Source organism: Microtus ochrogaster, chromosome 10 (assembly GCF_000317375.1).
Source record: "Microtus ochrogaster isolate Prairie Vole_2 chromosome 10, MicOch1.0, whole genome shotgun sequence".
NCBI lineage: Eukaryota > Metazoa > Chordata > Mammalia > Rodentia > Cricetidae > Microtus > Microtus ochrogaster.
In genome coordinates this window covers 36,258,491-36,272,907 of record NC_022016.1, presented here as the reverse complement: position 1 = coordinate 36,272,907, position 14,417 = coordinate 36,258,491, and the positions used below count along the sequence as shown (strand labels likewise).

Sequence of the window (14,417 nt, the reverse complement as noted above, 5' to 3'; positions counted from 1 at the left end):
AAGCGGTGATTAAATGAACACAGTGTCCGTGTAATTATTTCGGGTAGAGCTAGCCATGTGGGCGGCCGGGTGCCGGGACGCAGCCCGCCGCTCCTATTTCTACAGTTTAGAAAAGCTGTTAAGTACTCAGAGTCTAATAGGTCATTCTTCTGGGAGCCCGAAAAGTAAAAATGCTGAGAGTAAAAGGCTTAGATCATGTTTCAGAGAGAATAAGGATTTTGTTGTCAGCTAGTCTAGAAAGAATGAATGTGATACACTAGCTAAGAATCTGTGTGTGCTGGTCATGCTGAAGCTGAAAAAAAAACAGTTGTGCTTCTCAAAGAAAGAGAGCAGCAGCACTGAAGCGAAACATCTACTTCGCTGGGACAATATGAAACCGTTTTCTCAAGCCCAGCCCACAGAAGCTGATACAAGTACAGTCTAAGGGACTAGTCTACATGTCAAGCCTAAGTTGGCAATGAAATGATTGTCCACATAGTACTCATTTTGTAGGCAAGAAAGATGAAAGATTAAGGGGATCATGGACAGCAGCCAAGGTGGGGTCAGAGTTTCTGCAGAGGCCCTGAGAGAGTAAAAGTGATGCCTCTGTTACAATGGAGGTATAAGGATATTGAAGATGCCAGCAGTGTGGGATGTCCACAAGAAGTGAAGTTGTGCAGTGCAGCTAGCCTACAAGGCAAACTGTATGTATGTGCAGCAGCAGAGTTGGAAGGGTGAGGCTACAAGCATCAGATGTCAGACAGGGAGCTAGAGAGTTGAGTTTATATGCATGAATTTTGGTTTTGCTTAATAGTGGTTGTCGTATACCCAGTTCTTCCCTTGGAATAAGAATGTTCAGTATATAATTAATGACTTGGAATTTCTAAAGTGACTTGAGACTTTTACAGAAAGTTTTGGATTTTTTGTTGTTGTTTGTCTGTTTGTTTGTTCGGACAAGGTTTCTCTGTGTAACAACAGCCTTGGCTGTCCTGGAACTCACTCTGTAGACCAGGCTGGCCTCAAACTCACAGAGATCTGCCTGCCTCTGCCTCCCGAGTGCTGGGATTAAAGGCATGTGTCACCACTGCCCAGCTTGGTTTGGGATATTTTTAAGTGTTGCCATTAAAAAGAAACTATGAGAACTTTAAATTTGGACCATATTTTACATTATTAAATAGCATCAGATTTGGGGGATAATGGTTTTAAAGTTATGACTTAACATAGTGTGTTCTAGGTCAACTTAATAGGGGGTAGATTGTGCTGATTAGTTTTAACTGTTAATTTGACATAACCAAGAGATACCTGGGAAGAGTCATAAAAAAGAATTATATAAAGCAAATATGCATGTCTGTAGGGAATTGTCCTGATTAACTGTAGTTGGCACTGTTCCCTAAGGTGGGCTGTCAGCTATATTTGAGTAAGGGAAAGTAGCCTAGAGCAAGCAAGTATATGTTTATTCTCTCTCTGCTTTTGACTATGGATGTGATATCCTGTCATGAATTCCCTGCAAAAATGAACTATAAGCTGAAATGGTAAACTAAATAAACCTGTTCCTCCATACTGATTTCCACAATGGCTAGGTTGGTGTACATTCCCACCAGCAGGGTATGATGGTTCTGCTTTACCAACATCCTGATTTGCATTTGGTGTTATGTATGTTCATAACGGTAAGCATTCCGACTGCACTGAAACAAAATCTCAGCATCACTTATATTTCCATTTCCCTGGTAGTTAAGGTTGTTTGATATTTTTCAAATATTTATTGGCTATTTTTATTTCTTATTTTGTTAACTGTTCAGCTAATCTGACACTATGTTATTTTTTTTTCTTGCTGACTTTTTGTAATGTGAGCTGAGGTGGGAACAAAGAAAAGGAGCAGTCGAAACAAAAGAGAGCACCAGGCAGAGTAAAAGCAGAACCAAAAAAAACAGCAACACTTGATGGGCCAGTCAGCAGGCAGAAAGAGCAACTGCCAGTTAAGGAAGTTACTGAACACTTTATAAGTGGTCAGGGCAGGAAGAAAGGCGGTGAAAGGGTAGAGACAGCAAGAGAAGGCAAAGAGCCAAGGCTAAAGCGAGATAAAAGGCTGTTAGGGACCAAAAGAAAAACCTCAGGTCTTCTTCACCAGGAACAGAAAGAAAACACGCAGGTTTTCTTCACCAAAAGCTTCAGCTTCAAGAGCCTCAGATCCCAGGATGAGCGCTTCAACACCAGCAGCTGTCTGTGGATGAGGTCCTTATCCCTGGAGCCTATGTGTGTAATATAATACTAGAGGGTATCTCTCGCTACTGCTTCCTCTGCAATGCAATGCTGCCGAATCTAAGATGGCAACATCTCAAAATTATACTATATGGCATAAAAATCTATTTTTTAGGTCCATGGTTAAACTGGGTTTTTTGGCAGAAGCTTTGCCCTAAGGCTTATTACCTGATCTCTGGGAAAGCTCAATAGTACTGGTGAACATTCTTGTATCAATTCTTTTGATTCTCCTTTAAAGTGTTATTTATAACTTCTACTTGCCTCATGAGTTAAAAAATAAAGTAGTTCAACATAATGTTGCCAGATGTAGTGCCACAAACCTATAATCCTAACACTTACAGGCTTAAGGTTCATGAGTTCCAGACCTGCCTAGGCAGAAAAACAAGATCCTCTCTGGTGATTTGAATCACAATGGTCCCCATATGTTTGTATGTTTGAATACTTGGTCCCTCATTCAATACTTGGTTCTCTCTCTCTCTCTCTCTCTCTCTCTCTCTCTCTCTCTCTCTCTCCCCATCGCCTCATACTTGCACATGAAAATGTATCTATCATTTGCTCCTGCCACTATACCTTTGCTCCACCATGAATGGACTCTAACCACCTGAAACCATAAGCCCAATAAAATGTTTCCTTTTATAAGTCACCTTGGTCATGGTATTTTGTCACAGCAATGGAAAAGTAACTAAGATTGTTTTAAGAGCCACGTTTTAAAAACATGTCCATTTAATATATGTATGTCATGCTTTAACCTTGCTTTTAAAAGTTGTCTTTGTAAATTTTAGAGTTTAAATCAAATTCTCAGTGCATTCACTTGCCAGGGCCAGACAAATATAAGAGATAGAAAAGTATACTTCGTGTATGGTTTAAACTCACACAGACTTTTCATAACTCATTGAGAGGATCCAAACAGTCCAGAGAACATTACCAATTCTAGCTTCCTGGTGTCAATTTGCGGAGCTACTAAAGTGTTTGCATGATTTCAGATACTTAGGGACCATCAATTTTGGCAGAACTAGAAGAAATTTTGGGGTTTGGTGTTTGATTATTTTAAAAGCTTTGTAAATGGATTTTTGATTTAGTGAGACCTTATCTATTTACAGTCATATGACCCTGAATGAGCCCTACTTTTTATATCCTAGAAGCTAAGTTCTGGCTAGTACTCAGATGAGATGGAGAACTAATCCCTGTTATAAGAGAGGTAATAGATAATCTGGTTTGTCAAGTCTTGGTTGTATGTTTTTGGATCAAATAAATTAAGAATGGAAGCCACTGGGAGAATGTACTACTTTTGCTTTGCTCTGCTTAAGAATCTGGACTAACATTTACTATGTCTCTGGTTACTCTTGACTATGAATGAAACTGCAGAAGTGAAGTTGTGGGAACTATTCTTTTGTCCTTCTGTGTCTGTAATTCAGAAATGCCTTCCCCTCCAATTACATGAGTGTATCATATGTCTTACTTCTGAATAATACTAATACATTAGTTAATAAGACCTCTGAGTTGAAAGGAACTCTTCTCAGTTATATATTTAATATAATCACTTTAAGAATTGAAAATCACATAAAGATACACAAATCTTTGTCAAACAAGACTTGCTTCATACTTTGTTTTTTAGTTCTGCTTGTCACTTTGAGGGCTAAGGGATTACCTGGCAGTTGACAAAATACTAATTCTGCCTGTGCCTGGAAGGTTGCTTCTGGAAGAGATTAGCGTTTAAATCTGTGGGCTGTGTCAAGAACTCCATAACTGATGCTGGCAGGTGTCATCTAACTCCCAGAGGGCCTCAAAAGAACAAAAAGGCAGAGACAGTGCAAACTTGTTCTTTCTGACATGAGACATTCACTTTTTCCCCCTTAGCCATCAACATCCCTAAATTTGGGGCTCAGAGATGCAGGCTAGAGACTTAATGCCATCTCCCTCACCCTTTCCCTTTCCAGACCCAATTACATGGTCAGTTTTCCTGAGTACCAAGCTTGCAGATGGAGGACCTTTTGGGCCCCTATGTTTGAGATAACAAATTTAAATAGCAAATCTATTTCTGAGATACCATGTCTGCACAGCCAGTCCTTGCACAAAAGGGATGTTTCTGTGCTGAGGGCAAATTTTCTGTACCAATTTAATTTTGTTTTATATGACTACTTTTCCTGTTCCAGAATAAGCCCATTTGCCCTATTCTGGAATAGGAAAAATAGTCATATAAAACAAAATTAAATTGGTACAGAAAACTTCAGAAAGTTTATAGAAACATAATTTGAAAGAGGAAACAAATTTGTTTGAAGTATCTTCAAGACTGACTCAGAGTTCATGAGCTAATGCATAAGATTTTCAAAAAGGGAGACTTTAGAGCCACATTTCTATACTGGATACTGAACTCAACTGGAGAATTTGACTTGATCTAGAAAATAGAGAAAGTTTTGTTTCAGCTTGAGTCTGGTTTAATAAAATATTCTACAGGACCAGTCTTCAGGTGTATCCATTTTCTGTGTTGGTGAACATATTAGCAAAAACTTGGTGGCTTAAAAATCATGCATATTTATATGAATACAGCTCTGCATGTCAGAATATGCAAGCTCACTTTCGTTTCTTCTTAGTAATGTGCTCTCAAGAAGTTATGTACATTTATATAGTTTAATCATATTCACCCTCATTATCATCTTATTCTCTTCTTTCTCCTAGTGAATTTCTCCATCTTATCATCTAGTCCTATTTTCATGTCTTTTATTTGACTCATCAAATTTTATTAAGATTTCTTAATGATTATTTACTGAAACACAGGCAACTTGACCAATGACTATACCACTGAGGAAAGGAAAAAAAAAAGAAAAAAACCCAACTGTTTACTGTCAATCACCACTGAGGAAAAATGAACTCCCCCCCACCAACAACTGTTAACTGTCAGTACCTGCTCCTGCTTCCATGATGGAGTGTTGAGTGTTGATAGACTCCATCTCATTCAGAACCTGGGCGGGTAACCACAGCTGCCAAGCAGATGTTATATATCTGAACAAAATAACTTCCACTAAACTATAATTATATAATAGTAGAAATAAATTATTCTTATATCATCATGCCCTATATTGTTCCCTTTAACATGAAAGGAAAGGTCTGGGCATTTAATCACAGGACTTGATGACTGAGCCAGGAAAACTGCCCCAAGTCTAAGGCCAACCTGAAAAGCAAAGTTAGTACAAGACTAGCTAGGGCTACAGAGCAAGGCCTTATCACAAAAATAAACTAAAAATAGATATCAACAAAGAAAAGAAAAATAGTTTGTTGTATTTATTTAACTATTTCTTGTATTCAGCACTTTAAGCAACAGATAAGCAAGTTACAGTCTCTTTTCAAGCTTCCATAGCCTTATCATAAATGTTCCAATACCCCAACAATTTTATTTGTATCTTTCTTCAAGTCATCTTAAATTTGGAGACTTAAATACCTTGAAATTAATTTTATATTTAAGATGTTCTTTTTCAAAAACTTTTGGAAAGTTACACATATTTATTCTGTCACTTTGTGATAAGCAAGATCTTATGAAAAAGATTTCTCTGTTATACTATTAGTCATGAGTTACATGCAAAACGATATTCAGGCAAGAGACTCTCCCCAACAGTAACATTTTCCTAAATCAATATAGCTTCTAAGTGTATTCTAAATACGTATTGTTATATATACAATTAAGTGAGGCTCTCCCCTTCGTCAAAGAAGCTTCTGTTTTACAGAAGACATTACATTATAGAAAGTCACAACTAGTCAAAATGCAGAGAATAAGTGAGCATGAGATTCCCAGTTCCAGTTGGTACATCTACAAAGCATGCTCTACATCTAAATCTCAGGGAACATCTCAGAAGAAGGTTGAGGAGGATTGTAAGAGCCAGGAACCACTACCCCTGCTGGGAGACAGTGTCTTCTACACGTAGCATCTGTGAAATCTCAATAATATGGTTGCTTAAACAGGACCCACATTATGATAGCACCAGTCAGCATATCAATGTGGATGAAGAAATTTCTCAAGGCACCATTCCTGGTTAAAAAAACTATAGGTAATCAATGTCTGCAAAGAAGGAGAATGCATTTTTCCCAGAGAAAAGGCTCCAATCCCAAATGACCAGCACTGACCACACATTTACACAATTGGACTAAGGTTTTATGTGGGTGGGTGGTGGTGGATGGATGTTCCAGAAGAGCCTATGCATTCAAGTGGGGCTTGGGAGGGGCTGGATGAGGAAGAGGGAGGGATGAAAATTATGCAAGTACAGTGTACTTACTCATTTATGACATTCTCAAAAAAGTCTTTTTCTAAAGACAGGTTTTTACTGTATCATAGGAGCTTGCCTGAAAATCACTATGTAGATCAGGCTGGCCTTAAACCCACAGACATCTACCTACCTCTACCTTTTGAGTTCTGCGATTAAAGTTCCAGTTCAAAAAAATAAATAAATAAAATTTAATTTAAAAAGTGGTCCTCGAGGCCTGCCATGGATATATTTGTATATTAATTAATTTTATTTATAGATTATGCATAACAATTATACATGTTTCAAGAAACATCATGCTATTTTTATATATCACTTGATGCTTAAATTAGGGCATAGCATATATTAAAAGGTATTTTATAAAGTGTGTCATTTAATGGAAAGGAGCTAGATAATTGGGAGTCCTAAATATTTTTATTTTAGTATTGTTCCGGCAACACTTTCCTTGCTGACAGTAATAGCAACACTCTAGTGTCATGGTTTCAGTTATTATTTCTTTGTTTATCTAGGGATTGAACCTAAGGTTCGATCATGCTATACCACGGAGCCGTATCCCCAGCCCTCAGTTACTATTTTTAGATGTTTAATTGTAACCTGCATTCATTTGTCCCTAGTATCTTACAGAAGTTTCCAAGTAAGGAAACACATCAAACTTACCTTGGCTATTGATTAAAATACAGATGCTCAGGACATGTTCTATGCTTATAAGAAAATCGAGTAAATTGTGTTTACAAATATTTTAATCACCACCCTTAATGGTTTTATACTTTTATTTGGCATAACATGGAAAGATTATTTGACCTTAAGTTGCATTATTCTTGCTATGCAACCATACAAAATGCTTGCTTATAGAATAACAGGCAGAGATGACAGAACCATATAAGACCTGCGGTTCAGTTGCTGCAAGGAAAATGCTAGCTTTCTCTTTTTGGGAGGCCTAAACTCATCTTCAGATTTTGTCTTCATTAACTGTATCAAATTCCAGAAAAAAAATATAACTCAGTTACTTCAGAGAATAGGATCTTGCAACAGGGAAGTTCGTCATGCCCTTACTTAACTACCTTTAGGATTTTGTCAGTGGTGGCAGTCAACTACCTAGAACAGCTTAACTGAGAAGCTGGACACAATAACTGAGAAAACAAATCCAAAGCTCTAGTTTCTAAGCCCATTCATTTTCTCCTAACCTGTCACAATAGTTAACTTGTTTTATTTTATAGGAACCCACAATTATGACACCTTGGATCTTTTAGAGAGATTTAAAGAAATCTCTCTTTTAAAGAGATGTTGGATATTTAAGAGCCTGAACCTTTAAAATGTTGAGATTTTTAAAAATATGGTAGGACTTTTAAGGTGATAATGTATTTTATATTATGATATTAATTTCACCATGACATCTTGGGGCACAGAACTACATGAATTTGTTAAATACAAGTGATTTTGTCAGTGATTATTAGTTTAGTTTTATATTACAACAGTAATGATGAGCTCAAGCTGTGTGAAATGCCACAAACATGAGGGAGTCATCACTGGAACACCATACAACCAAGTAAGAGTTGTAGAAAGTAGGATCTGTCTTTCATTGGGCATCAAGTAATCACTTTTATCTAACTATAACTACATACATTCTCAGGCAGTTTGCTATCACTAGAAGTCAGAAACTGTGATTTCTTTTTTGACCAGATAAAAATGTCTATATTTTTATATACCTGTATATTTTATATACCAAGTGATGTTCCTTTTAAAGCATCATGCCATCTTAATAATCACAACTGATGCCTAAACTAGAAATTTACCTATCACTTTGTAATTTTTACACTAGGGAATAAGACATTGAATGTTATTATTATAAGAACCCATTTGTTAAAATCCTATTTTGAAAATATTAAAGGCCCTTTCTGAAAATTGTTCCTTCCCTTGGCAGCATCCTTCAGGAAACTGGCAAGGATCAGCAGACCTGGGCTTTCAAAATACTTCTGTTCCCAAAGGCAACTCATCATATGAGGTCATTTTATTTCTCAAGTCTTGTGTTTCTGCCCAAACCAAGCAACTGTCACCCTCCAAGATCCTCCTATCAAATCTTAATTTTTTACTGTTGTTGTTTGCTTAGTTGGTTGTTGTGGTTATTTGAATAAGAATGGCTTCTATAGTCTCATAGATTTGAATGCTTGATCCCCAGGGAGTGGCACTATTTGAAAGGATTATAAGGTGTGGCCTTATTGGAGGAAGTGTATCACTGATGATGGATTTTGAGGTTTCAAAAGCCCATTCCAAGCCCATAATCTCTCTCTTGGCCATCTGATCAGGATGTACCTCTCAGCTACTTCTCTGCACCATTTATCCCTGTGTGCTGCTATGCTTCCTGTCATGATGACAATGGAATAAACCTCTGAAACTATAAGCAAGACCCCAATTAAATGCTTTATTTGATAAGAGTTGCCTTGGTCATGGGCTTTGAGGTTTCAAAAGCCCATGCTAAGCCCGGAGTCTTTCTCATAGGCCAGCATAAGAGGATGTAGTTCTCACTTACTGCTCCAGAAGCATTTCTGCCCCTGTACTACCATGCTGATAAAGGACTGAACCTCTGAAACTGCAAGCAAGTCCCCAATTAACTGTTTTCTTTGATGAAAGTTGCCTTGGTCATGGTGTCTCTTCACAGCCATAGAACACTCAGAGTTGTTTTTCATTTGATTGGTTGGTTTTGTTTTTTTGAAGCATATTGTTATGAAGTTCAGCCTGCCCCCAAGTATGTTATGTAGCTTAGGCTTCTGTGAACTAGTTATTGTCTTGACTTAACTTCCATGTGCCATTGTTATAGATATGTGACTCCATTTCTGGCTATAAAAGTCCCCATGATCTATCAGTCCCAGCATTGTTTAAAAGTCCAGTCTTTTCCTGAGTCTCAGAGTAATCTCTAACTGTAGCCCCTTATAAAACCAAATTGCAAATTACATACTTTTTTTCTGGCTAGAAATGGAGTCACATACCTATAATGAACATCAATTCCTAAAATGATATTGTGTGCTAATATGAGCCATGTCAGATCCTGATCCTGGCCTACCATGACACTAATGTGATCACAGACCTGACAGAAGTTTACTGGGAAACATGAAGACTACAGTGCAAACCTATTTCTGGGATTTAATTATACCCTTCCCCAACAGAGCACTAATAGGTGCTGGTTTGTCTCAAAGTATCCAAGCTACAGGGAATCATCCTCACCCTTTCCTTTTCACTTCACATAAATGCATAGAGACTATAATTGGGTGAACTCATGACTTCCTAAGGGCATCAGTGCTCACACTGCCTTATTACCTCCCTTGGGAGTCGGATTCCTTGTGCTTGTAGAATGGGCATTTGATAGGGGCTTCATTAGGCTTTTTACTGTGCTCCCCATGGACTCCATGTTTCCTATAAAGCCTGTAGGCACAACTCAACACAATGTTTAAATGGAGAACAGTATCCCCGTTGATCCTTGACTTTACAACAGCTTTGCCAGCCATGACTGAATCCAACCCAACCTCCAAGCTCATACCTAGAAAAGGAAACTAACTCTTTGATGTGGGATTCTGAAATAAGTGTAGTTTTCATCTACAGACCTTAAACTACTGCATTAACTATAAAATCTACCCAGAGCCACTCGCTCATCTATCTACTGTAACTTCCCCTGTACTAAGCCATTTCCTTTGTGATGCTATCCTGTGACAGCCACACTCACAGGATACTGGTTTCCCAACAGACTGCTTTAGACTACTATAAGCCTCAGGAATAAGCCAAATAAATGACTTTTCGGTATCAGGCAGATGTTTAACAAACCTACTTAGTACTCTAAACCTAAGAACTTGGCTGGCTTCTCACTGAAGGCCCCAGTTAGACCTGCCTGAATGCAGGTCTTAAGCCAGTTAGCAGTTATATACAGTCGTTATTTAGCTTACCAGTGTACACAGAAGCATATATTCCACACAAACTCTTAGTACCATATGTACTAGTACTTGTGTACATCCTCTCTTTTAAAATGAGACAGAGGAAATTTTTCCAAAGAAAAATATAGATCATAGCTTCTATTTTGTATGTTTCTTTCTAGTTTCACTGCTATCCCTCTATGTTCTGCAAATACCCCCTGTAGGACAAAATAGCCAGCCAAAGAAAACACATTGGCCCTGAAACCAGAGAGCCAAAAAGCAGCACACTTTGATCCTGAAACCAGAGCCAAAGAAACACTCTGTCCCTGATGAATTCAGCACAAAAACCAACCAATCCCTGGGCACAAAAACTAGCCAATCTTTGAGCTTGTCCAAACTCAGGGATTGAAATCTGGCGAATTCCCACCCTGAAAATCTTCACCCTAGGAAAAAAAAGCCATCCCTTAAGAAGCCCTATATAAGCCCTGAGCCTGCTCAGTTTGCTACTGCCTTTTTCTACCCCAGCAGAGGCAGCCACCCTCCTGGATTCTTCCCTCCTAATAAATCTCTTGAATGAGGTTTGGGTGAAGACCTTTCCGTGGACCAGACAGGGAGCCTGGGTGGAGTGGAGCGGAGCGAAGCAAGGCTGTAACATTTTCGTTGAAGAAACCTTCCGCTACTAGAATGGGAGTTGTTACTTTCGGGAAACCCTCCCCTGCAGGGGGAAACCTTTCTCTGGACCAGGACTGTAAGCAGCTGTGCTTGCGAGGACTTTGTGGTTCTCCTTGAAGCCTGACTGCCAGGATCCCTTTCCATCCAAGCTGTAACGCTTATACCCCTGATCCTTGAGGTTCGCATCAATAGTGTGCCACACTTCTCCATGACCTCCCCCACCCACTGCCATCACCGGCTGTCCTGAAGCACTCCCACCCATGAGTGAAGCCTTGCCCACCAAAGTCTGTTTTCCCCAACCCCGCTCCAGATAGCAGCACCGCGCCGGTAATCCCAAAGCCTTCTCTGCTCATAGCTCACCAGGATGGCTTCTCTGTCGTCTCCCTCAGCCACTTCATCACATCGAGGCCACTGTTCACACAAGCCCCATTAGAACCCCCCCATCACAGTTTAAGTGTCCCATGCTGACCACAGTTTCTCTTCCAACCCCACACCCCACTCCATCCCACATCCTAAACCCGGCATTCTTGTATGTTCCATGGTCACCTCTAGCTCAAAATGATGGACGGAAAAGAAATCAGAACCACTGGTAATGGTTTAGACAGTTTTAATAACATGTCTAACTTACCCCCCAGTTAGAGGGACATTGGGGCGATTTGAGGCTCAAGTTTTGAGCCTCCAACCTCCGCGACTTAGTTATCAGTTCTCGTCGGGTTTTGATGGCTCAGCGACCGAAGACTTGCTGTCAATTTTGAAGATTTTACGAAGATGTTTGTCGTTTTCAACAGCCCAGGAGATGTGCTCTGGAGTTATGCGCTTCCTCCCGCTAGCTTGGGCCTCCTTGACAGACAGGCGAAGTACATCAGCTGTCAGGTACTCTAGTACGCCAGCAAGGAAAACCGGTGCGGAAGGACTCAAACGCTGAGAGAAGTTTCCTTCTCGAAGAAAGCGCTCAATTCTGCTCACCGAGAAATTCAGTTGAGCTCTTGCGGAGCGGGAGATGTTACACTTCTGCCGGTTGTCTTCCATTGTGCCCTTTTGAAGACCGGTGTGGAGAGTTGCATTCAGCTCCGGATCTTTTCTGGCCTGGGTCTCTCAACACATCGGCTTTTATACCCACCAAGTGCTCATCCCTGCTCCTCATTGGTCAGGAGGGACTTTGTGACAACAAACTTTGTTATGTCATTAGTGCCCACTGGACTCTGGTCCTCCTCCTCCAGTCTAGAAGTGTCCATGTTAGGAAACTGATCACATTTCTGAGTACATCCCCTTTTAGGGGGAAATTGTTCTAATTTATTTCAACAGTACAGCAAATGTTAATTTTCAACTTAAAACTGTCCATCCCACTTTAGTATACCATGGCATCTTCTAAGATTCTACCATTGCCTTTGACATTTTGCACATCCTTGTGTGAACCGTTGGGCACTGACAGATCTGTCACAGTTTGAACATGAAATGCCCCCCCCCCCCGTAGGTGGATGAGTAACATCAGGGAATCCATCAGTATACTTAGACTTTGTTCAGGGATTAGAAAGCTATCTGATGTGTAAAATCTGGGTTCTGGACCATGGCTTTGGATTATTATAGAAGTAAATCTAGCCCTCTGAGACAGTTTCAGGGCAGTATTGCAGAAGAAAGGCCTTAATCTGGAGGAAGACACAGTAGGTGGATTAAAGATGCTGGACGGACAGTTCTATGTGATCAAGTGGTCACCTTTTATTAGATTTTGTTTAGTACCTGAGTTGGAATTTGAGGTTAGACTTGTTTGATTCCCTTTTGGCAAGTCCTTTACACAATAGGCCTGGGAAGGGATATAAGTTCAAAGAAAGAGACCTTATAGCTTCAACTCTACAATTCAATTACAGGACAAGTATAAGCAAATCAACCAGTATTCTCATAGAGTATAACTTTCTCGGTTGACTTGAGATAAAATAGACAAATAGAAATATCTGGCAAGCGTCATTCTCTTCTGTCTTCTGCCAAAAGTGATTGATTTAGATAAATTGCAGGCTCTCTAGAGAGGCGCATCCTGAAAACAGTTGCTTAACAATTCTGCCTCTTCCAAAATGTCTTTTTCCATCTGACTTTGCCTTCCCTCCACCATCATGTGAATGCTCATGTCTACAGTGCGGAAGCCTTGCCCAACACCCATTTTCTTCTGATTCGAGACCTTCACTCCCTTGAAAGACTTCCAAGTAGATTTTCTGATCATCAGCAGTGTCTCCTAAATTACCATACCAAAAATCCAACTTGCCAGTGAGGCTCCAGCCAACTTCCAACCTTCTCTGAGGTTTCTTTAGTACTCAGAGTCAATGGGGGCACTTCTGTGCCCTCCCCTCCACCCAATTTCTCCCAACACTCAGTTCCTCCCCTATACCCAAGCCAACCCCAGGGAGAAGTGCTCACTATACTCACTCTAAATCACCCATTCAAACACCCATTACTAACCACAACTTCCATCCTCCACCCTCTCCTAGTATCTTATGAAAACCCCTAACTCAGAACGGCAAATTAAGAGTCAGAACAACTAGCTTCCATTTAAACATTTTATTAGTATTCAAGGACACCAGGGGAGCCTCCTCTGCTATTAGACTTCATGGTCCTAGCTGAGTCTGTGAGGCTTCCCACCCTTGGGTTCTGTCCCCCATTCTTCAGCCATTCCTTCTGGGTCCAGGGATCTCATCAAACAGAGAGAAAGGCGCGTTCTTGAAGGCATGAGATGGTTCACGTTCGTTGTTTCCTTGCCCCTCTCCATCTTGTGGGATATCTTGCTGGCTGTTGATGTTGGCTTCGGAGCCCGCCACCTCCAGGATATAGTCGGTAAGGTAATCAAGCATGGCGAGGAGGAAATCGGAAGTGGTGGAACCTAGGCAAGGAGTATATTGCTCCTCCTGCAGTAGGCGGTACACGTAGTTCACAGGAACCTCTACCTCAGGTCTAGGAGAAGGATCTTCCATCTTGTTGTCACTGCAAGAATTTTCTTCGTTCTTCCCTGACATGATGGTTTGATGGACTGGGCTCCGGTAAGCTCTGCTTGGGTCACCAGCAGGACTGGTTTTCTGAAGACAGTGTTCAGCCCTGCCCATTGCATCCCCAGCCTGGTCAGGAGCTGCCTTTATGACATCTTAGGCTTTGAGATGTCACTGGTGCCACAGCAATCTGACCTCCCTACCATGATTTTGAGAGACATTTAACTCCCCTCAATTACACTTGAATTAACAACATTGTAGAAATAATTTGTTTTGGCCAGCCTGGGACGGGGAGCTCAGAGGTTCCTTGGCCCCCCAGCCTTCTTGGGCAGAACCCTCCCCACTTCGGCCCCACCGCCCTCCTTAGGCACATAACATCAACCAGC

General features: G+C 40.4%; 3 protein-coding genes across 4 annotated transcripts in view; all 3 read right to left on the bottom strand.

Annotated features, from left to right (window-relative positions):
* Window positions 1–14,417, bottom strand: part of Sytl5 (synaptotagmin like 5) — a 303,531-nt gene that overhangs the window by 173,385 nt on the left and 115,729 nt on the right. The gene's annotated exons all lie outside the window — the stretch shown is intronic.
* Window positions 11,656–12,139, bottom strand: LOC101986085 (histone H2A-Bbd type 1-like). The gene has a single exon (XM_005352839.3). The coding sequence runs from the start codon at window positions 12,089–12,091 to the stop codon at window positions 11,762–11,764; it is 330 nt and encodes a 109-aa protein (XP_005352896.1). The 5' UTR covers window positions 12,092–12,139; the 3' UTR covers window positions 11,656–11,761.
* On the bottom strand, window positions 13,601–14,130 carry Hypm (huntingtin interacting protein M). Its single transcript, XM_005352840.2, has one exon. The coding sequence runs from the start codon at window positions 14,059–14,061 to the stop codon at window positions 13,714–13,716; it is 348 nt and encodes a 115-aa protein (XP_005352897.1). The 5' UTR covers window positions 14,062–14,130; the 3' UTR covers window positions 13,601–13,713.